Below are 24,887 nucleotides of genomic sequence, written 5' to 3'. Positions count from 1 at the left end.
CTTTTCTTGGAGAAATCCAACTGGGTGTTTTCTGGATCTGCAACAGCCCAGGAGAACTCTGTGATTTGTCTGTGTTTGGAGTGTAACCAACAACGGGGGTATAAAGGCAGCTTTTATTATAAACAAAGCACAGCTGGTCTTTGGGTTTGTTTTAGAATTTTATCACCTCAAAATTTCAGGGAGTGCTCGATGATGCTTTTAACAGCCCTGAACGTGCGAGATGGGTACAGCTCAGCGAGGCGATGCGTCATCAGTGCCATCTGTTCTACCGCAGCTATGCCAGGGGAAATCTGTCCTAGCCTGCAGCTTTCCTACCATTCCAGACCTGAGCTCCTCCTGCTAGGCTGCTGCGGGGAATGCTGAACTGTCGGGAGGGAGGGGGTTGGTTTGTTTGTTTTTGTGACCTGCGTAAACCACCAGCTCCATTTTCACTTAACGACTTTCTCTGTGTTTGGACCCAAGGGCTCGGATCAGCTGAAGGGATAATAATGGGCAATTGCAGGTGTTTTCTGGCTGGGAACGAACGAGTTGTATCGGCCTTCCAGTTTGCATTGGCGCTGGGCAGGTCGGGGAAGGCACTTGCTCGTCGTTCTGGGTTCTCTATTACTCTTGCTCACACTTCAGTATGAAGCAAAGGAATGGCAGAATCAAGGTCTCAGCCAAACCCTTTTTGCATGTGAATTTCAATGATCCTGAGAGGAAGCAAGCAACTGCAACTTCCTCTGATCTCCAGGGGAATCGTGGCTGCTCAGCACCTCTCTGGATCAGGCCCCGACTGGTTCAGAAGAATGGGCTCTGAGGGGCGTGTTTTCAAAAGGATTCTAAAGGCCTCGGTTGGCTTGAAATATTTAGCAGCACTGGAGCTGAAGGAAAGCAGATGAGACAGAAAGGGAACAGAATCAGATTGGCCGCAAGTTGCTGGCAAGTGGATTCTGTGCAAAGACTCTGGCACTATCTGTCCCCCATCCTGCCCATGCTAATCGGAGCTGTCCGTCACTGGCGCTCTGAGCTGCAGCTGTGTGGGTAGCACGTGTAGGAGGAAGGCTGAGCACTCACCAGCCCAGTAATACCCTTTCTGAAAGCCTGGGGCAGAGGGGAAAAACAAACTCCGATTCTCTTAAAGAAACAGGCAAGGTCAGCTTGACCTGCCCTGATGGAGTTAGATACAATATGAGCCTTAGACATTGGTGTAAATTGGTACCACCTTTTAGGTAGCTGATTCAGTTCCCTCATTCAGCTGTCACCCAGGAGATGGAGGCCATGCCTCCAAGTAGATGTAGCATGCTTGGTGTGGCTGGGGCAGGAGCAGGGATTTCCAGGTGAGCTAGAATGAGGAAAGACTGGCCCTCTCAAGCCTGTTCCTCTGAGTTTCTGGGAACAAGAAAAATCCCTTTCAGTTGGCTTATGGGAAAAAAATAATAATATGGGGCGGGAAAGGTAAATCCCTTGAAGTCCCCAGCATGTTCAATTTCATAACAGGCATGAGTTTGTCAGTTGAAATTCATTGAGCTCAGCTGGTTCCGTTGTGTGGGGTGGGAAGGGAGGAGGAGAGGGGATGCATGGAGGGGGGAGTTAGTTGTATTGTCTTGGTTTCCAGTTGAAAACCGAAACTGCATCCCCTTTCCCTGTGAACTGAATTGAAAGTGTTCAGACAATGAACACAGTTAGCATTGTTCAAGTTACAGCCGCAGTATTGGCCATGACAAGGAGTGTTGGGCAGGAAACCGTTTTCCCATCCTGTGACTATTTTTGAGAGTTCAAAAACTTTTACCCTCTTGAATCAGGACAAGACGTCAAAATCTCAGAATTCTTCACCAAGAAATGCCTGTTCAGTTTGGGGCCATTGAAACATTTTGTTTTGAGCATTTTCAAACTTTTTATTTTGAGTCCAACCTTTTTTTTTCTTTTCTGTTTTTAACCTTTTACTTGGCCTAATTAGCTTAAATTTCTAAATGAAAAGTCATTTCAAACCAGAAAGCTGGGGGGTTTCGTTCTGGAAATGCATTAGTTTTAAAACCTTTTTCTGTTTCTTTTCTTTTTTATTTTATTTTGGTCACTGGAACTGATCTTGTTTTGCAAACCATTTTGGTTTTGACAAATTGGCATTTTTCAATGGAAAAAAACATTTTGTCTAAAAGTTCCTCACTGGCTCTAGTAAGACATTTCCCAGCCTCCAGTATTTAGGAACATAGGACTTGCTAGACTGGATCAGACCCAAGGCCCATCTAGTCTTGGACTGTCTTTGAGAGTGACCACACCAGATGGTATAGCGCAGAGGAGGGCAAACTATGGTGGCCCGTGGGACCGTCCTGCCTGGTCCCTGAGCTCCTGGCTGGGGAGGCTCGCCCCCGGTTCTTCCCCCCGCTGTTCCCTCTCCCCTGCAGTTACACCGCTGCGCGGGCAGCAGGGTTCCATACTCCTGCAGGGCAGCGCGGCAGTGTGTCTGGCTCCATCCAGGTGGCGCGGCTGCCAGAGCGGCATGGTTGGGGGGTTGGATAAGGGGCGAGAGATCCCAGGGGGAAGTCAGGGGACAGGGAGAAGGGGGGTTGGATGGGGCGGATGTTTTGGGGGGCAATTGGGATGGGGGAATGGGGGGGATGGATAGGCGTGGGGTCCCAGGGAGCCTGTGATATGGGATATGGGCAGGGATATGGATGGGGTTGGGGCAGTCAGGGGACAGGGAGTGGGGGGGTTGGCTAGGTAGTGGAGTCCGGGGGGAGTGGTTAGGGTTGAGGGGGGGTCTCAGGAGGGGGTGGTCAGGGGACAAGGAGCTGGGGGGGTTGGATGGGCTGGGGGTTCTGAAGGGGGTGGGAAGTGGAAGGGGGTCAGATAGCAGATGGGGGCCAGGCTGTTTGGGGAGGCATAGCCTTCCCAACCCGGCCCTCCATACAGTTTTGCAACCCTGATGTGGCCCTCTGGTCAAAAAGTTTGCACACCCCTGGTATAGAGGAAGGAGCAAGAATTTTGCAGTAGGCAGATGTGATGGGTAAGTGTGAAATACTATTCCATTCTCACTGGCTGAGAACTTCCCCAGTTTTAGGGGGATGATTTCTGTTTCTCTAGTGAAGGGGCCATTGCGTACATAACGGAGCTGCAAACACCAGTGTTTTTAAATGAAAGCTCAAAGTTTTGAGAATCCAGCCAAGCCACCGCAATCCGCACATTGATGTGGCCATAAACATGAAGTGGGCCCTGCTCTCAGGAAGAAAGAACTTTCTGGGATGGAAATGTAACCAGATGAGGAAGACACTTTCCAAATAATAAGTGTGCTGGCCAGACATGGGCCTGGGCTGCAGAATTGGACTCTGGATCCAGATCTGTATTAAAAAGATTAAATCTCATACTCAGGGGCTTACTAACCAAATCTGGTGTGTAGGCAGATTGTGAATGTAAAGTACAATAGCTATTCTTGATTGACTCCAGTTGTGGGCACTGTTATTCTGGAGTAAGAACATCCATATGCGGAGTTAATCAGGAGCGGTTAATCAAGACAACCTGTTCCAGAATAACTCCATATAGACTAGACTTTATACATTTTTCTCAGCGCTTGAAGAATCAAACCCTGATCCCATTGACGTGGTTGGAACTTTCCCATAGAGCCTTTAAGTGGGACTGAGGTGAGAGCCCTCTGCGGAATAAATATTAATCTTTTTGTATAAAAATAGTACTTCCCTTTTATGGGCTGGTCTCAGAATCCAAATACAGACCTGCACATCCTGCCTAAAGCCTGCATTTTTGATGAATGGGCTCCCCAGAGGTAGCAGCATCCCTGCTGTAACTCATAGATTTCAAAGCCAGAATGGACTATTATGATCATCCAAGTCTGACCTCATGCATAAGCGAGGCCTGAGAAACTCACCTGGGGACTCCTAAACCAAGCCCAAAGACATCCAGTCTTGATTTAAATTCTCCTAGAAGACAAGCCTAGCGTTAAACTGAAAAACAAATAAATAGAGCCTGGTGTGTGCTAGGGGGACAGGAACTGTGCTCTTGCTATGCTTAAAATTTGCATTTTGAGATGCCCCATTAAAATCCCAGTAAGAAGATTTCCCAAAGCAATGTTGTCCTATTACCCAGATTAGCACTGCTGAATTTTTCAGCAGCTGCGCTCAAAGACACCATGTAAAATACTGGCCCTAGATAAGTCAATGGGAGTTTTGCTATTGACCTTGATGGAGCCTCTTGCCTCCCCTGAAGGTAGTGGTGCTCCGTGTGGCTGAAAGATCTGCCGACATGGATCCTATAGGAGGATGGGGGCCTTTAATAAATAAATAAATTCTGTTGAAGAACAGATGGCTGAGCTTCGCCATCTCCCATTTAATGTTCACTATGGCTCCCTAATTGAAAAAAAAAATGTCTAAACATTTTCAGTAATAACTCAGCCATGAGCATGTCCCTGTTCACTGCTGGGTTTATGTGATTAAAATAAATAATAACTAAATGCATTATCTTCATCTTATATCTGTTGAGCAGCCAGCAAATTGCCTACCAATAAAATCCACCCATTTACTTATGCTGTGCGTGGTACATTTCATTCGATTTATTTTATTGCGAAATGACATATTGGCTTAAAACAAAAACAAATATGTAAGACTGAGGATGCACTGATGTCACAACCAAAGGAACTTTGCAATGCAAAACCATTCATGCTCTCCTGTCCTCTCTTGCTCTCTGGATGCTGGAAAGAGTCGGTATGAGAAACCACTAAAGGAAATACGACTTCATCTCTGGCAAAAGCATCCCAAAGGCATTGTTTCCAGTGCAGTGCAATGGAGCGAATTCCTTTGAGTGTGCTGACACTGCAGACAAAAGCAGAACGTCCTAGGAACCTCTGCGAGCCTTCCCTCCCATTCTGAAATGCTCGCTGAAGTAATTTAAAGTACCCTTGTTTGAAAAAAATATCCATACCAAGGAGACAGAATAGTGCAACACTCTGTCTGCCTGCTGCATGAGAGGAGTTAGAGAAAGGAATGACCTGTCAGGTCAGTGAATCTGTCCCGCCATAAATACAGGTCTAGTTACCCTAACAAGGGACATACCAGGTGTTAAAGTGATGCTACCCTTGACCTTAGTCAGTGGATGAGTGTGGGAGTGGGGTTTTAACTGTAGAGAAAGGAAATCCATATTAAACTCATTAACCTTACCTGCCTCAATAGACTGCAAAACATGTAACATCCTGGCCAGCGTGTACCACTGGCCCCGTCCACCACTTGAGGATAATAATCTACTACTGACAGCTGAAGGTGTTACCCTTTAGATCAGAGGTGGGCAAACTATGGGCCACATCCGGCCTGCAGGACCGTCCTGCCCGGCCCTGGAGCTCCCAGCCAGGGAGCCTAGCCCCCGGCCCCTCCCCTGCTGTCCCTCCTCCTCCATAGCTACGTCTGGGCAGCGGGGTTGTGTGATCCGGCCAGGCGGCGCGGCTGCCACACATGCTGCTCTGAGCGGCATGGTAAGGGGGCAGGGAGCAGCGGCATTGGATTAAGGGGCAGGGGGTTCCGGGGGGCAGTCAGAGGACAGGGAGCAGTGGGCGGTTGGATGGGGCAGAGGTCTGGGGGGAGGCAGTTAGGGGATGGGGGAGACGGGGGTTGGGTAAGCATGGGAGTCCCGGGAGGTTGAGGGGGCTGTCAGGGGGCGGGGGTGTGGATAAGGGTTGGGGCAGTCAGGGAGCGGGGGACTGGACAGCAGGTGGGATCCCGGGGGGTTGGATAAGGGGCGAGGAGTCCCAGGAGGGGGCAGTCAGGGGACAAGGAACGGGGGGGGTTGGATGGGTTGAGGGGGGGTTCTGAGGGGTGTAGGTAGGGGGCAGGCTGTTTGGGGAGGCACAGCCTTCCCTACCTGGCCCTCCATACAGTTTTGCAACCCCAACGTGGCCCTCGGGACAAAAAATTTGCTCACCCCTGCTTTAGATTGAGTGGTGGAGGTCTGTGCTGCGGTGCTGAAGGTTCTGGATTCCCACCCTGCTGCCAGCTCCCACAAGGGTTCATTACACACACTTTTCAGAAGAGCTGGTTCTCACTGGTCTAGAACATAAGATTTCCTGTGCAGTTACTGGTTATTTCCCCATCTGTAAAATGAGGATAACAGTAATCACCTTTGCAGAGTGCTCCATGACTCTCAGATGGAAGTTGCTCTAGAATTGCCAAGTATTCTTCATTAACTGCTATGCAAAACCTCAGTGTTAAAACGTGGCCTGAAACCTGCAAGCTTTCAGGTTTCTTTGTGAGCTTGGAGCTTCTGGGCGAGGCAGGGTCTGAAGGGAGAGTAAGCTGCTGAAACTGAGCAGGAGAAGGTCTGGCCAAGTTTTGCTTTGAGGGGTGGGATTTGTTTAATCCTGACCCCTGAAGAAAACTCAGGAGGCGAGAGGTATGAGTTCTCGAGCACCAAAGCCACAGAGGGGGCCCTGTCTGTGCACTGAAATGATAGCCTCTGACTCAGCTCTGTTAATAGCAGAATAAATGCAACAAAATACAACTGCTGCCTGGGCTGTTGTTTGTTAGCAAACGTGCAATGGAAGTGAATGCCCTGTAAGTACTCTGGGGCTACGGGGGATAGAAATCAACTAAAATGAGCGCTGGCGAGCAGCAATCCCTCTCTCGATGAGGAAGGGAAGGGGGATGAAGCCTACAAAAACGCCAGGGAGGCTTGGGAGCTTTGCACTTTCCCCCTCGTGCACCCTCTCTCCTATTTCGCACACAGGACTGCAGTGAGCCTGGGCTCACTGTGTTACTTCCAGGAGCTGTGGATTGAGGAAATGGTTTTTGGGCAGCGGCAAACGGATTTGTGCAGCACGTGAGGATAATCAGAGGGAACCCCTGCAAATGAAGGAGCGACAGTTTAAAAAAAACCCACCCTGTCTCTTCCACATACAACTCCCTGGTGCAGCTTCCATCTCCTGACATGCTTTAGGAAATACAATGCAGGGTCTGCCTCAGACAGCTGGTCTATTTGGCAGCTCAGAAATACTGGGTGAAACAAAAACAGTTTAGTCTTGTGCCTTTCGTTTCCAAGGTCAGTGGTAGATTCCCCCTCTCCTTCCTTTGAAGGTGACTGACTACTGCAGGCCAGGACTTAGGGAGCACCGAGGTTTACATTGGGACTTTGGGAGAATCAGGAGGGTCTCCGTTTGTCCAACAGCCTCAGTGGTCTCTGTTCATCACAGCTGAGTCCTGTCTGTTCTCTGCTCTGAGGGTGAGCTGCTGCAGTGCATTGGTTTTATTTTTTATTTCCAAGAGCAGCAGGGGATCGTAAAGGGCTGAGCCATCACTCCGTTTGTTAGAGAAGCTTCCAGGACTCGCTTCTTGTCTATAGCAGGTGTGAGGCTTTGCCTGAAGAGAGACAGACCTCTATCCCTCCTGCAGCCAGCTCCTCCACCTTATCGGTGGGCTGTGTTCAGAAGTGCTGGTAATGACTCTGAGCTATGGATCAGGGGGGTGCCCTTGGGGATCCTCGATTCTTCCTTGGCAACACCACTGTGTTGTTTATTTACAGGGTCTTAATCTTTCCACCACTACACAGCAATTACCTTTACACGGTATCTCAGCTTTCTAATCACTTCCCCAAAAGGGAGTGGGGTAGGAAAGGTGGCTTTCCTAGCCTTTTTCCCCCACTGAACACTCCTTCCCATGCCCATGTACACAGCTTGCCTGTTAATGGGCTCATTGACTCCCCACCCCCAATCTGGCCTGGTTTCAGATACACCTCTATCCAATTAGGCTTTTTCCGGGGGAACCTAATTAGTGCTAATAATGACGAGAGAGTTGGCTCGAGTGCTAGCCCACTGCAGTCTGTCCGCTTTATTTCTCATGACTGTTCAAAGTACTAGATTGCACTCACTCTGCACCCTCAGCCAGGAATCGAACCCAGGAATCTGCATTGCACGCCTGTCTCAGAGATAGTGTTTAAAGTCTGGGTCGTGTCCTCTTCTAGGGGCTGGTCCATGCAGAACAGTGGTTTTCAGCTGTGGTCTGCAGACCCCTGGGGGTCCACAGACTATGTCTAAGATTTCCAAAGCAGTCTTTGTTCCTCCCTTTGAAATATTTTAGGAGTCTGCAAATGGAAAAAAGTTGAAAACCACTGATGTAGAGGAAAGTAGCCTACCTTTGCAAGTAGCTGCCGATTAGTTCAAAAAGAAGTGGTCTGTGCTGTGAATCTGAAGGGTTCAGATGCCCGTGACCATGCGTGTAGCAAAAAATAGAATGTGATCATGTAATTAAAGACTAGCATAGTGCATCCATGCAAGGGACAGAATTAAAACAGAGCTGGAATGGGATGCTCAGCAATCCTCCAGCTGCCAGAGTTCTCCAGGGTAAACAGGACCTGATTTTCTAATGCAAAAAGCCAACAGGAAAAAAAAATGTTCTGTAGAGGGGGTGGGGGGAACATTCTGGGCTTCTTTTTTACAGAAGAACAAAGGGAAGAAACCGCACACTCATTCCCTCAGTGGTGACCTTTCATTGTGACTCGTGTGTAGTTTGGCATGAGAGATCTAAGTGCCATTTTGTCCATTTTGTGGCATGTGATCTTCATCCATCATGAGCCAATGTAGCTGAACACGACACAGCCTGAGAGTTAGCGCGTCTCTTATCTGAGCCTGGTAATTGGTCACGAATAGTTACTGCTCTTCTTGTGCAAGAAACGTTTGGAAGCCGAGGGAGCAAATTACTGATGGCATATAATTTCCTGCCTGATTAGTTTCTTTAAAGGTGTGCTGCCACTTGCATTGCTAATTCAGCTATAATTAGACAAACCAGTGAATATCTGGGCACGTTAAGGCACTTTAGAACTTTGCTCTGTGGTTGTTTAGAGAAGGAAGGATTTGTACAAGCCCATAACCGATGCTGTGAAATATTTACTTTCATATAAAATTCGACACATTTCAATGTGGTGTTTGAGTTTATCACGCTGAAGCCATAAAATCACATTAACAGGAACAAATACTAGTTCCTCAGAAAAGTTTTGTAGTCCTCATATTCCCAGTGTGTATGTTTCCCTTGCTCTGTTAATCATGATTCTTGCTTTATAACCACATTAGCTCTGTCTGGAGTAAGCCAGAGGTCGACAGTCTTTCAGAAGTGGTGTGCTGAGTCTTCATTTATTCACTCTTCATTTTTAGAAGGTCTCTTTCTATAATATATAACTAAACTATTGTTTGTCAAGTAAATAAGGTTTTTAAAATGTTTAAGAAGTTTCATTTAAAATTAAACTAAAATGCAGAGCCCCCCGGGGGCTCTGGCCAGGACTTGGGCAATGTGAGTGTCACTGGAAATCAGCTTGCATGGCGTCTTTGGCCCGCGTGCCATAGGTTGCCTACCCCTGGAGTAAGCTGTGCAATTGATCCGCTAGAGAAATGCACAGACCTGAGTCAGGGAAAAGGAAAGGGTTAATATGTCACTATCCTAGCACTGTGTTGTCTCCATGTGTGAGTTTTCTCACTGCAGCGAGAGCTGGTATTTAAGAGAACTGACTCCCGTCCTAGCTCAGTGTGTGACATGGGTTTTTTCGGAATTGCAAGACAGACGTGGTGGCTGCTAGGTATGCATTATGAATGAGGCATGCCAAACTAAGCAGCACCCAACAGGCAAAGTGGAGGTTTTGAATGAGGGACAGACTTTTAAAAGAGCTGCGCATCCAACAGGTCCTCCCAGTTACCCACCTAAATGAGTCTGCCGAGAGTGGACTTGAGACTTACCCTTCAGTTGGAGAGTTGGGACAGCTGGCAGTTCTATGCCTGGTTCTGCTACCAACTCAGTGAAGGCAGAGCACAGCTCTGTGCCTTAGTTTCCCCATCTGTAAAGCGAGATGATGTTAGGCTCGGTTCTCTAATGATTTTAAAGAGCTTTGGGATCCTCGGGTGGAAGCTGTTTGGAAATGCAAAGCGTTATTCATTTACGGTTGTGAAACCCCTGGTAACTTGATTGGTTTAATAATAAAGTGTTATCAAACTATTATTATTCAAGGCTGGTTGCAAAGAGGGCCAGGAGACTGCACTGCATTTATCCAAATTTCCCCTGCAGCTTCGGTGAGACTTTTTCCTTTCCTGAAGTGCTGTGGTGGTGGTTGTTTGCCAGGCATTTGCAACATGCTGGGTCTAAAATCCAGGCAGCCCAACCTGAGGAGTTTACAGCCTAAACAAGGTTTAGTAGTTTGCGTTTACCTCAGCACTGTTCTGTATTTGCTTTTTTTTTTTTGGTCTTTGCTGTTGATTGTGTACTTCCAGTTCCTAGTGAGGTGTGTGGTTGACTGGTCAGTTGATAAATCTGAGGTTCTGTTGCACCTGCCTATGCCATACCTTGTCCTGTCCTGTTGCTTAAATCTATAGAACTTTGGTACAGTATTTTCATATTTTCTCTTGACATTTAATTCAGTAACATTTATTCACTGGTTTGTTTTAAATCAAATCCATGCATCCCTCCATATGCCATTTTGGGGAACAAGAAAATGTTATAAGTGAATGTGGCCTTAATTAGTCAGATATTTAGATCTGATATGTGGAAAAGCCCAACTATAGCACTGTTGTGATGGGAGTTGTGGTAGTGTGACCACCAATGGCCCCAATGACCCTTTGTGCTGCGCTTGCTTCATCCAGATGTAGCCATTGTACCAAAGAGGATGTTCTAGCTCTCACACCAGCTCTGGTACATTCTCGTATAGTGTGAAAGTATTTTCTCTTTTGGAGCCATTGTGTTTGCTCCCATGGTTTATGTGAAGGGCTGTTTAGGCTCTTTGGTCCTTTGGTTAAGTTACAAGGCAGTAAAAAGATATATTTGATATAAATCATCGTTAGTTTTTAGGTGATGGTGATGAATGAATCTGGGCCATCTTGCTGTTCAAGGCTACACCTAACCTCCCTCTGCTCTGCTCTCTCTCCTCCTTCCTCACAAAGAGAGTGTTCTTTAAACAAGGCAAGCGAGGAGGAAGGATAGTCTTGTAGTTCTATTGAGGACTGGGACTTGAGGTGATTTCCTGGCTCTACCACAGACTCCCTGCATGACGATGGGCAAATCACTTAATCTGTCCATGCCTCTGTTCCCTCTCTCTGAAATGGGGCTAACGGCCCTGCCCAGCCTCCCAGGAGTGCACTGAAGATAAATCCCCTGCTATCTGTGAAGCACTCAGAGGGTACGTTGGTGAGAGCCAGGTAAGCTGGTAGGGAGAACAGTCTGTGTAATTTAATCCATTTGTTGTTCATTAATGTGTCCGTGTGTTGATTCAGGTGTCTTTTCCTGCATTTACAAGTCTGATATGTGGCTCTTTGGTGCTTCTTGATAGCTGGAAATGCTGCTGTTCTAGAGCCATGTGCATTTCTGTATGACCTAAAGGAGGGCCGTACCTATAAGCAGAGGCTGCCTCGAAGTGTCTGATTGTTTCCTACCCCTGCTGAAACCCATAATGGGGCGGGGGTTACTGTGCCGTTAGCTAGGAGCTTAGCAGGGGTGTGAGGGGAAATGAATTCACAAGTTATAGCATCTTGGTCTGGGAAACAAAAATAGCAGCTAATGTGCAGAATTTTCTGTTTTAATAATACCATATGGCTGTGCCCACGCTCATCAGCTTGTTCACTGTGTGTCATCAGTGATTTGCTGGCTCAGCAGGGATTGAACCCTCTTTAGCTGCACTGAGTAGTGAGCAGCGACTGTCTCTCTAGGCTACGCAGACCTGACGGTCTTCCTGGGCCTCTCCCGGGGAAAACCCTCGAGTCTTGGAAGAAGGAAAGGCTGGGGCTCCCGTGTAGCCCAGGGGGGTGAGCAAATAGAAAAGGTGGTCAGGGGGTCTTCCATGGGATTCTCCAACCCTTGCACGTTTTTTATTGATCTACAACTTTCTTGAGACGTGTGGAAAGCACATTGGCAGCAGCTGGAGGTGGGCGCTGGCTCAAAGAGGCGTCTCTCCTGCGGAACGCCAAGCTGTGTTGGCCCATGAGAGGAAACTCTTTTGGCAGCATGAGACCAACTTTTCTGGCTGGAACGGGCTGGCGCGGATAGCGCTGTGATTCACGGTCCGCAGCCAGAGGAGAACCCAGCTCAGAGAGAATGGACCTTCTGCTCCGTGAGGCACAGTGCATGGCCCGCTTACAACTTGCCGTTCCTCTTCTATAGCCACCGTATGTGGACGACTCCGTGGCTCTTTCTGTTACCCTGCATGAAGCAAAGCTGAGAGAAGGTGGATGGAGAAAGGATCTTTGTTTGGTTGCTGGGTTTCAGTGATCAGGGTGGAAATTTGTTTTTCTGGTGCCCTAAGACCAAAAAAAAAAAAGCAAAATTTGTTTTTCTGGGGCTGCAGAGATGAAACCAGTAGAATCCTTCTCCCCTTCTCTGGTGCAGGGGTAGCACAGAGGGGAACAAGCAGTGTGTCCCTGGCTCAGTCTCTCTCAGAGGCCAAAGGATTGACCATCAGAATCCACCAAGCACACAGAGCGAGGCTGCAAAGCGTTGACTGCGTTGGGTGGAACTGAAGCTGCCCATGGCACCTCTGAAGCCCCAGCTCCTGGCAGTGGTCTGAGCAGAAAAAGCCATCTGCAAAACTATCCAGTGCGGCTCTTTGCTCCATTGTCTCTTGCTGCTGGTGGGCTCGGGGCTGGGCCTTTGGCTCTGTGCAGAAGATGCACAACTTGCGGAAAAAGAGGGTCAGGGCCTCTTGTCTTCTGCGTGTGAGGAATAGAGGCTCTAACTTACTCGTCTGCATTTTTTGTCCTTGGAGGGTGGCTGTCAAGAATGATGCACCAGTCCTCTTTTCTCCTCACTGTCTATGGTACTTGTATGGCCCCCATGAGTGCAGTGCCTGAGCACTAATCACAGCTCTTAATGGATCTGTCCTCACAACACTCCTGTGTGGTAGGACGGTGCTATTATCCCCAATGACAGGTGGGGAACTGAGGCACAGAGAGGCTGAGTAACAGGCTATGTCTACACTACAGCATCTATGCTGGCATTGCTCCCTAGTGGAGACACTGTGTATGCCAGCAGCAGGAGTTTTTCCCGCCAGTGTAGGAACACCGCCTCCCCAAACATTAGCTCTGCTGACAAGCATCTTCTGTTGGCCGAGCTGCGTCTACTCTGGGGGGTTTGTCAGCAGAGCTGTGTCACTAGGGCATGTGGGTTTTTTTCATCCCCCCTGGTGGGCCTGACTGCGTGGGATCAGGTTTAAGTGTGGATCAAGCCTGGCTTACCCAAGATCACACAGGAAGTTTGTGGTGGAGCAGAGACTTGAACCCATGTCTTTGGCCAGTGTCGTAAGCATGCCACGATCTTCCCCACACCAAACTCACCAGCCGTTGTGGCTTTTTCTATGCTGTGAATGTTTAAAAAAAACAAACCATGCTCCAAGCTGAGAGCCGCTGTGGGGATCACTTGAATGTCTATCACTCCGGATGTCACAACACTTTACAAGTGTTCATTAAGCCACATGGCATCCAGGCAGATATATAAGCAGCATTAGGCCACTTTTACAGATGGGTAACCTGAGAGAGACACTGTCCACAGGCTTTCTGTGAGGTGACCTGGTGAATCAGTGGCAGAGCCAGGACTAAAACCAAGGAATCATAGAATGTCAGAGTTGGAAGGGACCTTGGGAGATCATCTAGTCCAACCCTCTGCTCAAAGCAGGACAAATCCCTAGGCTTGTTTGTTTTTTAAACCCTAGTTCTCTAAATGGTCCCCTCAAGGATTGAACGCCTAACCCTGGGTTTAACAGGCCAATGCTCAAACCACTGAGCTCTCTCTCCCCCCAATCTTAGCTCTTGGTGCTTTGTTACACTTTGAACTCACCAGGCTTGGCAGTGCTACTGCCATCTTTCCTACCCGCATCCTTCTTGTGAGTCTGTGCTGTTCCCACTCTGCTGAAATCCCAACCCATTTAGCCCAAGCAAATAGCTCCTTGCCAGCATGACCTTCTCTGAGGGCCCCTTTCCTCTGATCCAAACTCACGGGCATGTCCTGATCTGATTTCCACGACGCCCTGCGACTCCAGGAGCTGGAGGACGCAGTGTGCAACATTTGGTTTTTTTGGCTTTGAAATTGGAGCAACCGCATGCGAATGCTCCCACAGAATACAGAGACTTTAGGGTGTCCAAGGACCAGTGATTGTGGGGGCCACATTGTATTCCCCATAATAATCAGCCCTGCAAATCTCATCCCTTCACACAGCAGCAAAGGGGTTTCATTTGCCCTGTGTGCGGCAGGGACAAAGCCTTTTTATCGCCCTCTCTTTTTAGTAAGTCCCAAATGGAGCATTGATGGTAATTAGGCAAGTCAGACATTCAGCAAAGCAGCCAGTTCAAGGACAAACAGATTTTAATTAAAGGCTGCATGCATTTGGGAGCCGTGACCCCCTTGTGCCTGAGTAGTTCCTATGGTAACATTAGCAAAGCACCCAGAAAGCGTATGCGATTGTGTTTATGTGTATGAAGTTTACAAATTAGGTTCAGCAGCAGAACAGATTTCACCTCTGGCCAATATAAAATGAGAGTGATGGATGTTGCCCTTGGAAGAAGTAGGTGGGTGTTTTGTTACAGTTAGGTTTTTTCTAAGCTTGGATTGTTTGAGGGTGGGTTGGTTTGTTTGTTTTAAATAAGTTATTTACATAATTTTAAAAGTTTCATCTCTTTTTGATGAGCCTGCTGTTTGGAATGTGATCTGCTCCCTGATTATAATTATTCATGCTCCATAGGATTAGAGGAACTGGTGCACTCAGCTTTTATGTGCTCTATACTGGGGCAAACGGGATCCTTGGGGAAGGTCAGTCTTGAAGCCAGCTGAAGTTTTATGTGAGTAAGAATCTCAGGATTTGGCTCGTTTGCGATGTCTTACTTAGAAACCTACCGCTGGGTCCTACAGCAGCGTGTGGCTTGTGCCATTGGCTAGTGAAACTTCCCTAATGTATGTAACAGGGTAAGGTGTAACCCTCTCCACATTTACGTCTCTCAAAGATTCATCCCTGTGGTGCTGCTTATAATGAATCCAGTTGATTTGCATATAAGTAGCCTATTGTTATTCCCCTTTCCCTGGCCTCTGTTTTTTGACTGTGAGCTTTTTGGAGCAGGTATTGGGAAAGTGCCTACCTAAGACATAGAAGGAACCACTCCAAATTATTATGAATAATAATAATAATGGTAGAGACGAGTTCTAATGATCCTGCATTTTTGGCAAACCACAAACTGCCTTTGGAACCAGTGGGAGTTTGGGATGCTGAAAATGCAAAACTGGGCCCTTACAGTGCAAAATACAGCAAAGGAAGCTTATTTTTGAAAGGCTGGTTTCTCTGCACAGCTTTCCAGGCGTGATCTCTAGACATGGGTTGAAGACAGATGGTGTAATTCCTTTTTATTTCCATTGAAAACAGCTTAAAGCAGGATTGGTGTTGCCCTGAAACTCAGGGGGACTTCCTAACCCAAGTAAAATAGCCACATCAATCTGGGCATTTTACAGTAGTTTCAATCAAATGTTTGTGCTGGAGTTGAGGTAAACCATTCAATGAGCTGTTCCGGGGTGTTTTCTTGCTTTGTTATTAAGGAGTTGGGGGGCCACCAAGCAGTGAGAGACAGAGAGAAGGGAGATCGTGAGAGTGTGTCAGCTGGAGAGAGAGAATTCTAGCTGTCTGTCTATCTGTCTGATTGTATTATTTTAGAAATCTTACCCAGCCTGAGAAGTAACTGCTGCTGCTTTTCTTTCTCCCAGCTACCGTACTGCCATTTTCTCTGGTTACCCGCCAGTCAGACTGTTGTTTATGAACTTGGGGGATATTTTCCAAGGCACAATGGAGAATTAGACACCCAATTCCCATTTGGTGAAATAGCAGCAGCTGCCAAAATCTTGCTTAGAACTTAAAGAATTTAGCAAATGATGCTAAAAGTATGCCCCATTTATGCCTTGAATTGTACTGGTTTTGGTTTTGTTGAGAACAACACAGAAATGTTGCAGCTGCTTTCCCTTTTGAATATGCGCAGAACAAATAAGTGTCGCACTACCTTGTCCCACAATAAAGACAGAATTGTGTCCTCTTGCTCTGTGTCAGTATTTCTGTGGCCTGCTTCACTGTATGATAATCATCTCTAGCTCTTCTGTAGCACCGCTCATCAGTAGATCTCAAAGCGCTTCATAAAGGAGGTCAGTATAATTTTCCACTAGGTAAACTGAGGCATGAAGGTGTGAAGTGGTTTCCCCAAGGACACCCAATAGGCCCATGGCAGAGTCAGGAGTAGAAAGCAGGTCTTCTGAGTCCCAGTCCTGTGCTCTCTCCACTAGGCCATGCTGTCGCTTTGTAGCACACTGTCGTGTCTGGGCTCCTCACACACTTCATGAATTTTCACCGCACCCCTACACTGAATTATCTGTGTTTTCCAAATGCGGAGCTAAGGGACTTGGCCAGGCTCACAGAGGGACTCCCATATCAAACCCAGATTAACCACAGAACTATCTTTCCCTTGCAGTTAGAGTAGCTCTGATTTGGGTTTGATTCTCGGCTCAGCCAGGATCCCCACCTGTAGAGCAGGGGTATTGCATTTCTACTTGCAGGGAAGAAATGAGGGTTAATGAAACTCGTTGTATTTCCTGCAATCACAAGCATGTGACAAAGTCGCCCCCAAATCAGTGACGCTGGTGAGGCAACCGGGAAGCCCCGCTTCTCAAACTTTGTCGCCTGAGAACACATGTTTTGCAGCTCTGCCTGCAGTAGTTTTTCTCAGCCTGGGGTATTGGCTGGTTAAGCGCTCTGGGTTGGTCTGATCAGAATGCAAAGCCAGCTGAAGCAAATCCTCCTGTTGGGAGAAGGGGCTGTATTGACAGGACTGCCCAGTGAGGTTACCAGGCCAATAGGATTAGCTGACAATGGGAAGGGCTGGCTGGGCTTTCTGATGAGCAAGCAGCACAGTTCTGCTTGGTCGGCACTGATGTTGTCCATCTCCGACAGGCAGCAGCCATGCAGGTGGTTGGGTGTGCAGCGTGAATAGTCTGGAACAAGCCCTTGAACATCCAACCTGCAGCAAGGGTTACCCTGGGCCTCTGTAGGTCGGGTGTGCAGTGCCCCGTTTTAAAACAGGTTGGTAGGGCTCCGAGTGCCGGTGGGGAGCTCTCTTCCTCTACAAGGGAGGAACAGTGAAGGCACCAGTGGAGCAAGTTTCTTCGTGCTCCCAGACCTCAGTCTGGATCTTCCAATAGAGTGACCAGATGTCCCAATTTTATAGGGACAGTCCCGATTTTTGGGGCTTTTTGTTATATAGGCTCCTATTACCCCCCACCCCCTCCCCGTCCCGATTTTTCACATTTGCTGTCTGGTTGCCCTATCTTCAGAGGTCACACGTTCAGGCGATTGACCATTCTTTCCATGGCCTCTTTGCTGTGGCAATGGGGACGGACGTCTGTCCACCAGCGTTACAATCCATCCTTCTACAATCCCAAACCAGGGAACCCCTATGCAATGGTGCAGCAGTCAAACTTTCTACAAATCCTTTCATCTCCTCTCTGCCCCTGGCTTGTCTGACTCCAGACAAATGAATTCTGTGTTTTCCCAGCCAAAGAGCGGTCACGTACTCTTGGCCTCAGCAACTTGGATGTCAAATTACAGGCAAACAACAGAACAAGAAAGAACAAAGAAACGTCTGAGTGAGAGCACAGTGTGTGTGACATCTTGCAGCCAGTCTGCCTTGCAAAAATGGCAGCTGCCTTTGCAGACAAGCTAGAAATTTTAAAGCTGCAGGATAGAGGGGGGAAGATGTTTCATAAGCTGCATTATCAGTAACATTTCTAAAATGTCAGTATCTGGGACATTGAAACACCTTTTTCCTGTTCTGTCTGTCTTGTGCCTTGTCTTCTCAAAGTTTTTTGTTCTGCTATAACTATGTTGGTTTGGAGTAAATTAGCAGCCCAAAAATCTGAGAAATTGGCCTAAATTGTTTTAGGAATGTCATGTCCTTCATTTGCCCAGGAAGCTGCTCAGACAAGCCAATCACACTTCTGGCAATCAGCTATCATATTTTATTTTTAAAAGTAGTGCCTCAGTAAAATACCATTCTAACCACATGGAAATCAGCAAAAGCAGATCAAATGGGAGTCATCACGTTAAAGAAGGAGCAAGTTGTAATAAACGCTTTGTTCAGTTCTTTTCCAAACACTATACAGAGAACTGCAGCCTTGTGACAGAATATGCTAGCCAAGGACATTCTTTGGGGGTGGGGGTGCATGAGAGAGACTGGCCTGCTCATTAGGGCTTGCAGAGATCAGTTTTATTATTTTTGGGAGAATTCAGTGGTGTGTCTCCAGTTTTCTCAATTGCTGGCTAGAATTACTGTCGCTAAAGCCCTGGAAGGGTTGGTTTTGCGTGTTTCAGTTCCTCAGACGAAGAGAGGCCAGTTTTACTTTTCTGGCCCAAATCAGTGACCTCTTTCTGGTGGCTGTGCAGGACTCTTGTCGATGAACGGCAAACTCCTAGGTTTTTCCTGGATTTGGGGCTGATGACGTTTGGGTGAGAGAGTGCCACAGCATGAATTAACCGTAGGGGGAAATGAGTTCTGTCCGAAGCATTGAAAAAGACAAGGGGAAGGGAGGGGAAAAGAGCCCTGTCTGCACCTGGAGAGAGAGTGGCTCAGGTTCATCTTTTTATGCACTAGCTAGTTTTCGTAGATACACTGCTCTGTTCCTCTGTCTCCACCCTCCCTGTCATCTCTCAAGTGCTTTTGCAACGTCAGTTCCCGTCTCCTCTCTGCCAGTGGTGCCGGCCTTCGGAGCCCATTTCTTAAATTAAGAGGCAAGCACCTTTGTGCTTTCTGTTCTGCCACCCATACGTGGAGGCGCTCCCTGCAAACAGCCACCAAGCCACCTCCTTGAGCTCCTTCAGATCCCTCCCTAAAACTCTCCTCTGCCCTGGGGCCTACAAAAAACTCTGTGGTCAGGCAGCTGATGTGCTGAGGACACTGCTGATCATGCTCACCAGTGTTGCCTTGTTGTTTCTTTGTGCTCCCCCCCACTGTCTTACCTCATTGTCTCATCTTAGACAGTGAGGTCATTGGGCCAGGGACTGTGGGTTGGTGCTTTGTTTGTACATCACCTGGCTACACCGAGTCCTGCTCCATGACTGGAGCCACCAGATGCCAACATAATGCAAATAATGACTCTCTTGTGCTAATGATCTGCTTTATCTTTCTCAGGTAGGTAGGTAATATCCCCGTTATTTACAGATAAGGTAAACTGACGCATGTGTAGTTACCAGAAGTCACATGGTGAACCAGTGGCAGAGCCCCGGAGTCCTGACCTCCAATCCTGCCCTACCCCACTATCGCCACTATCGAACCCTGGTTCTGTTGCCTCCCGCTGGTTTCATTTTTTGTTCTCTTTTCTTGTGCAAAATTGACAGCATCACAAATTTCTATTTTTAATGCAGGTTGGGCGAACTAAGTGTTTGGTTCAAAGAAATAATCACCACTAAGCAGTCAAAGAGCCTTCTAGCATGCCCCTTAAATGCTGGGCCTCACTTTCCCCCCTCTGTAGAATGGGGATAATGTTACCTACCAGTATCTACCTGTCTTGTGAGCATTAATTAGCCGTGTTTGCAAGCGTTTTGTAAAAGCTTGATGGAGCCGACGAGGGTTGCTATAAGAATCGAGGCAGTATGGAAATCTAAAGCAGAAGATTGGCATTTGTACCACTGGTGCAATCTATCCCCGGACTAGTTTGTGTGGGGGTCATATACCTCAGCCATGCCTAGCAATTGCTCTTGGTATTCTGAAGTAGGAAAATAAAATTTCTGTCTCTGTGAAACTCTGCCGTGTATTAGACAATTCAGTGCTGCGTGAGCCGACTTGGCAAGGAAACCTGTAATTGGGCCGTTTTGCTTCCTCAGCATGAACTCAGAGCAGGGGGGTTATTTTTTGCAGTAAATATCATAGAAAAGTACGCGCGCAAAAGTCTTGCACTCTGCACTTGACGGCTTGCTATTCCTTTGGTAGCTCTTAATGACTCCATGGTGCTGCGATGATTGTCTGGACAGTTTATCTTCCTATCTTGCCTGGAAATCCCATGGGGTTGAGAGGTTAGATGTTTGAATAGTGAACCTGTCAAAACTACCATCCTGGAACCTAGCCTCGGCTCTGTCTTTCAGGAAATGTAAAGACGCTTCTCAGCTGTGAAAGTCTTTTAAATGTGTGTCCTGGGTTAATCCCTTGTAGGAGGCTTATTGCTTTATCTCAGCATTGTTGCGCAGAACTGTAAATAATCTTTTAAATGACTAATCTCAGCAAACAGTAGCTCACTGTAGCAACTGTCCTACTCGAAGTAATGGCCTGTATCCTATTCTTGATATTGACCTATCCACCTGCTGCAGACGAAATAGAGAGAACCCCCAAAATACACCTGGGCGATTGTGCAATACGGCTTGCTTGAGGCTTGAACACCCTTGTTAATGTTCCTCTGGCGAGGGCTGTTGCTTATGCTATTTTTCTTCGTGGAAGTATCAATTCCTTATGAGTCTTGCTAAGATACTTCCCTGAATAGTACCTTGCAGCTGTGAGTTCCACAGGTTGATTATGAGTTGTACAAAGAACGTTGTGAGCTACAAACCAGCCCGGCACTGTCAACATTAGAGGCTGTAGAGATGTTAGCGACAATTGTGTTTAAACACCTCATGGTTTCTCTGACAGCTGGGATCTGTGCTGGCCAAAGCATGCTACAAGATTATCTCGCACCGGGGTGTAACACTGGCTTTGTTTGTGTTTTGGGGGGAACCAGAATGGGGTGGGCACACTGATCAGGCAAACCTTAATGGGAGCCCAAATCACGACAGGTATTGACCCTAAATATGTGCCATCTAAGCTTTGTAGTCAATGGAAAATGCCTTTTTGACCAAAATGAAATGTTCACAATAAATAAATCCATAAACCATTTTGGCCTAAATATTTTGGTTTTTGACCAAAAAAAATTAAAGAATTATCATTAAAAATATTTTAAGTGTCATTGAATATTTTTAATTAAAACTTTTCTTTCTTTTTTCAAAATATAGTCATCTTTTTACAAAGTGTAAGCACGGTTATAAGATGCCTGGCTTCAGCTGTAACGCAGACAGAGCTGCAAGGCTGTTTGTGTGGAATAGGTTGCCTTGGGAGGAAATACCTCTTTCACTGCTCTTTTGCCGGGTTCCCTGTGCTCTGATGGGCTGTTGACCATGTGTGTTAAGTAATAAGAGTTGTCAAGAAGCACATGAGATGAAAGGTGGGCCCTAGTGCTAATGTGTAGAGCATGCCTGTGGAAAAACTGACGGCCGAGAAGTTAATGAAAAACAGGCCCAGGGAACTGTGGCTTATAAGCCAAGAAATTCTCTATACAGTCCAAAGTTTGTAGTGCTTGCCAGATTTCTGTGGGATTTGTTAAAAATGTGCAGCAACCAGGCTAGCCTCTGCGTTATCCTTTGGGAAAGCGGCATAGGCATCAATTTAGGGTGGATGAGGTATGCACTCCCTTAAAGAAAACCACACCCATTCATTGCTCTCCTGCGGTGACTCTGAGTGTGTGTGGGGCCTGGGAACCAGGAGATCAGGCCTGGATTCTCATCCTAACAATCCCACATTGACCCTGTGTGTAATACTAGCCGAATCACTCAAGCCAGCATTTTCAAAGGTGGCATGTAATTTTGGATTACCCTCGTCTCAGACACACGGGGCTTGATTTTTCAAAGCGGCCGAGACCCGCAGTCCCAGCTGACGCCTGATATTTGCTCCAGCCCTGTTCTTTTCCCTGCCTCTCGTTTCACCGTCTCTTCAGTTCAACATCACTCCAAACCTGTCCTCCTCACCCCATTTCCCTTCCCTTTTTGCTGATCCCCTCCTGACTAAGTCCACCCCAGAAAACAAAAACAATTGTGGCACTAACATGTTTGTTCCCATCACGTTGCTGGCTTGGCTGGTGTGTTCTACCCCTTCCCTCACCCTGGGTCTACCCTGTCTGTTTAATTGCAAGCTTTAGTGAGGACCGTCAACCACTCTGTTTGTCCAGTGCCTGGCACCAGGGGCTCCAGTCTTGGCTGGCCCTTAGGCACTGCCATAAAAACATGATTAATCATTTTTTTATAGCCAGGAAGTACATCAGGTGCTGCTTGGAGAGGAAGAGAAGCAACACAACTTTGCTGTGCAGTGGAATGAGGAGCTGGTCATACTGGCAGATGGTGAGAGCAGGTCGGGAAATAGCCCCTGGTTCCCTTGGTGACAGTGATGGGCACTCCTAATTCGTATAGGCCAGGAACCCTTTAGCACCTGGGCTAGTTACATATGCTAACTGAAGCCGGTTCAGAGAGCTGTTCGAAAGGATGGACTTGTGGCTAAAGCACAAGAATAGGTGTCAGGAGACCTAGGTTCTGAGCCTGGCTCTGCCACAGACTCTCTGTGCTACTCTGAGCCAGTCACTCAGCCTTTGTGCCTCGGTTTCTCTGTCTCTAGCATGAAGAGGGTGTGTCACAGGGGTGTGGAGGCTAAATGTAATGAGGGGGAAAGCTTTTGAGAGCCTTGAATGGAAGGTGCCTACGATGTGCGGAGTGCTGTTGTTTTCTTATTTCAACAGGAGTCTGAAGTGTGTTCATTTTTTTTTTTAAATAGGCATCAGGTTTAATACAAACAAGGGGAAGTACTTTTTCCACACAATGGCAAGTTAAACTGTGGAACTCACTGCCGTGGGATGTTGATGGCCAAAAGTGTAACTGGGTTCGGTGAAGAATGAGATAAAGGATAGGTCCATCAATGGCTATTAGCCAAGATGGTCCGAGATACCACCCCATGCCCGAGGCCACCCTAAACTTCTGACTGTCGGGAAGGGAAGACGAACGGATCGCTCCAACTGCCCTATGAAAGGGGAAATCAGCTGCTTCTCCAGTTCATGTGTCTAACAACCCTTGATCAGGTGGTTATTCTGTATGGAGCGTTTTGTACAATTCCCCTTCCTCGCGTCCTCACACTTAGGGTAAAATTTTCAAAAGTTCCTAAGTCGTCACCTAAGAGCAGAAGTCCCTTTCAAAAGGGATTTAGGCACTTAGGAGCCTAAATCCCATTGACTTTCAATCAAACTTTTGAAAAATTTGCCTTTAATCTTTAAAATCTATTCTGGATCTCCCTTGCCTTCAGAGTGTCGGGCCTTCTGTCTGCGTAGGGGCAGTCTGTGGTTTGCATCACACGTTTATTCCTTTTGCTCTCAGCGAAATGTGTAAAAAGCTGGGAACTCCAGAGCTTGGCTCATCTGGAAATGATCTTCTTGATTTTAACAGGATGGAGGCCTCCTGCCTCGAACTAGCCCTCGAAGGAGAGCGACTGTGCAAAGCTGGGGACTTCAAGGCTGGAGCAGCCTTCTTCGAAGCAGCGGTGCAGGTGGGGACAGAGGATCTGAAGACTCTTAGCGCAATCTACAGCCAGCTGGGTAATGCCTACTTCTACCTAAAGGAGTATTCCAAGGCCCTAGAATACCATAAGCATGACCTCACTCTAGCCAGGTAAGCGTGCCTGTGAACGCGATCAGGCAGGGCTTGTGTTAAGGCAAGATCCCTGGGATCCCAAGCCAGCAGCCTGAGGGATCCGGTCACTGCAACTGAGAACAGATCTGGGGCACCAGGGGGTGGGTGACTGGAGAGAATCAAGGAGCCAGGGAGGACGAGTCTTCACGGGGTATGGGATTGGGAGGAAGAGCGAGGAGTCTGAAAGTGGTGGAGGATATTGGGAGGAAGGTCTGAGGCCTGTTTAAAATCTTAATCCAACCCTCCCCAAAATATGTTCTCCCCTGGCGGGGTCGTGGGGGGGGTCACTACAGCAGAGCCCATCTCAGCCAGGCATGCTTCCTCTGCATCCCGCCCAGGCTAGAGCAAAAAGCAGTGCACAGCCATGTTGTCTCCTCTAACAGTCGCTCTTAGGGCCACCTCCAGTTGGACTCCGTGCCTCGAGGTGTGCAGGCCATTTCTAGTGCCATTGCATGCAACCTTCTGGTTCTTTGGATACTGGAGAAAGGTGAGTTTCATGGGACCAGCTTTTAGGAAGAAAAAATAAGCATCCTTTCAGCACCACCACATTACACCAAGGCTGCCTCTCTCTCATGGAGCATCTTAGTTGGGTAATTTGGGCCAGGTTTTCCAAAGGCCCCCAACAACATTTGGAAGCGCACCTGCTTTGCCTGTGCAAAGAGGTAACGCTGACTTGCCTGCGCACGCAGCGGGTTTGTGTCAGCTGAAACCATGCCTTTTGAGGGGTCATTAAGGAGGCCTGCTGAAAATGTGGTCTCAAGACCCATTTAATAAACACCTTTAAAAACGGGACAATTCTCCGTCTGCAGTTGGTTAGATTTACTGATATCCGAGAACCTTCCACACTCTGCAGAGAACGTAGCACCGATGTGGTGGCCCGGGTGAGCAGCATGGCATGGCATTTGTCCCTGCGTGACTTGAACTCGCTGCAGGGCAGCTTCAGAACCTGGCTGCCTCCAGGCACTGGTGTAAAACCGGTACCCAGGCTGGGCGGGGCTAGTGGAAGTGCTGTCCGATGTGCCTTCATCACTAGGCCCCAGGGGCTGGGAGGCAACAGTATGCTCAGTCCCTGGAAAAGAAGGCAAACTCTGACTGAGCAGAACTGATAGGCCATCCTTAAGCATTGTGTCCTGTCCTCTCCAGCTGAAAGGACCGTAAGTCGGGAGGGAGAGCTTCAAGTCTGGGAGTGGGGGTCTGGTAAATAGAACTTAATTTTCCATCCTGGATTTCGACAACTGCCAGAGGGAGAGTAAAAATCTGTCTCCAAGACTAAATGAGCTTTCTCCCTCCGTTTGCACGTTGCATACAGGCTAGGAGTGGATGGGTTCAGTGCCTACTCCTGCTACAGCCTTAAGTATCAGCATGATTGAATTCTGCCTGCTGAGTCCCAGCATTTATAACAGTCCTTCCCC

General features: G+C 47.7%; 1 protein-coding gene across 5 annotated transcripts in view; it reads left to right on the top strand.

The window, feature by feature from the left end:
* Positions 1–24,887, top strand: part of GPSM1 (G protein signaling modulator 1) — a 150,897-nt gene that overhangs the window by 25,881 nt on the left and 100,129 nt on the right. For 3 of the 5 annotated variants that reach the window (XM_030535611.1, XM_030535610.1, XM_030535612.1), the window contains one exon: positions 23,233–23,454. In XM_030535611.1, the coding sequence (XP_030391471.1) occupies positions 23,233–23,454 (222 nt within the window). The other 2 variants (XM_030535613.1, XM_030535614.1) reach the window with 2 other exon arrangements.

This window comes from Gopherus evgoodei, chromosome 16 (assembly GCF_007399415.2).
Source record: "Gopherus evgoodei ecotype Sinaloan lineage chromosome 16, rGopEvg1_v1.p, whole genome shotgun sequence".
Taxonomy (NCBI): domain Eukaryota; kingdom Metazoa; phylum Chordata; order Testudines; family Testudinidae; genus Gopherus; species Gopherus evgoodei.
This window is presented reverse-complemented; position numbering and strand designations above follow the sequence as displayed.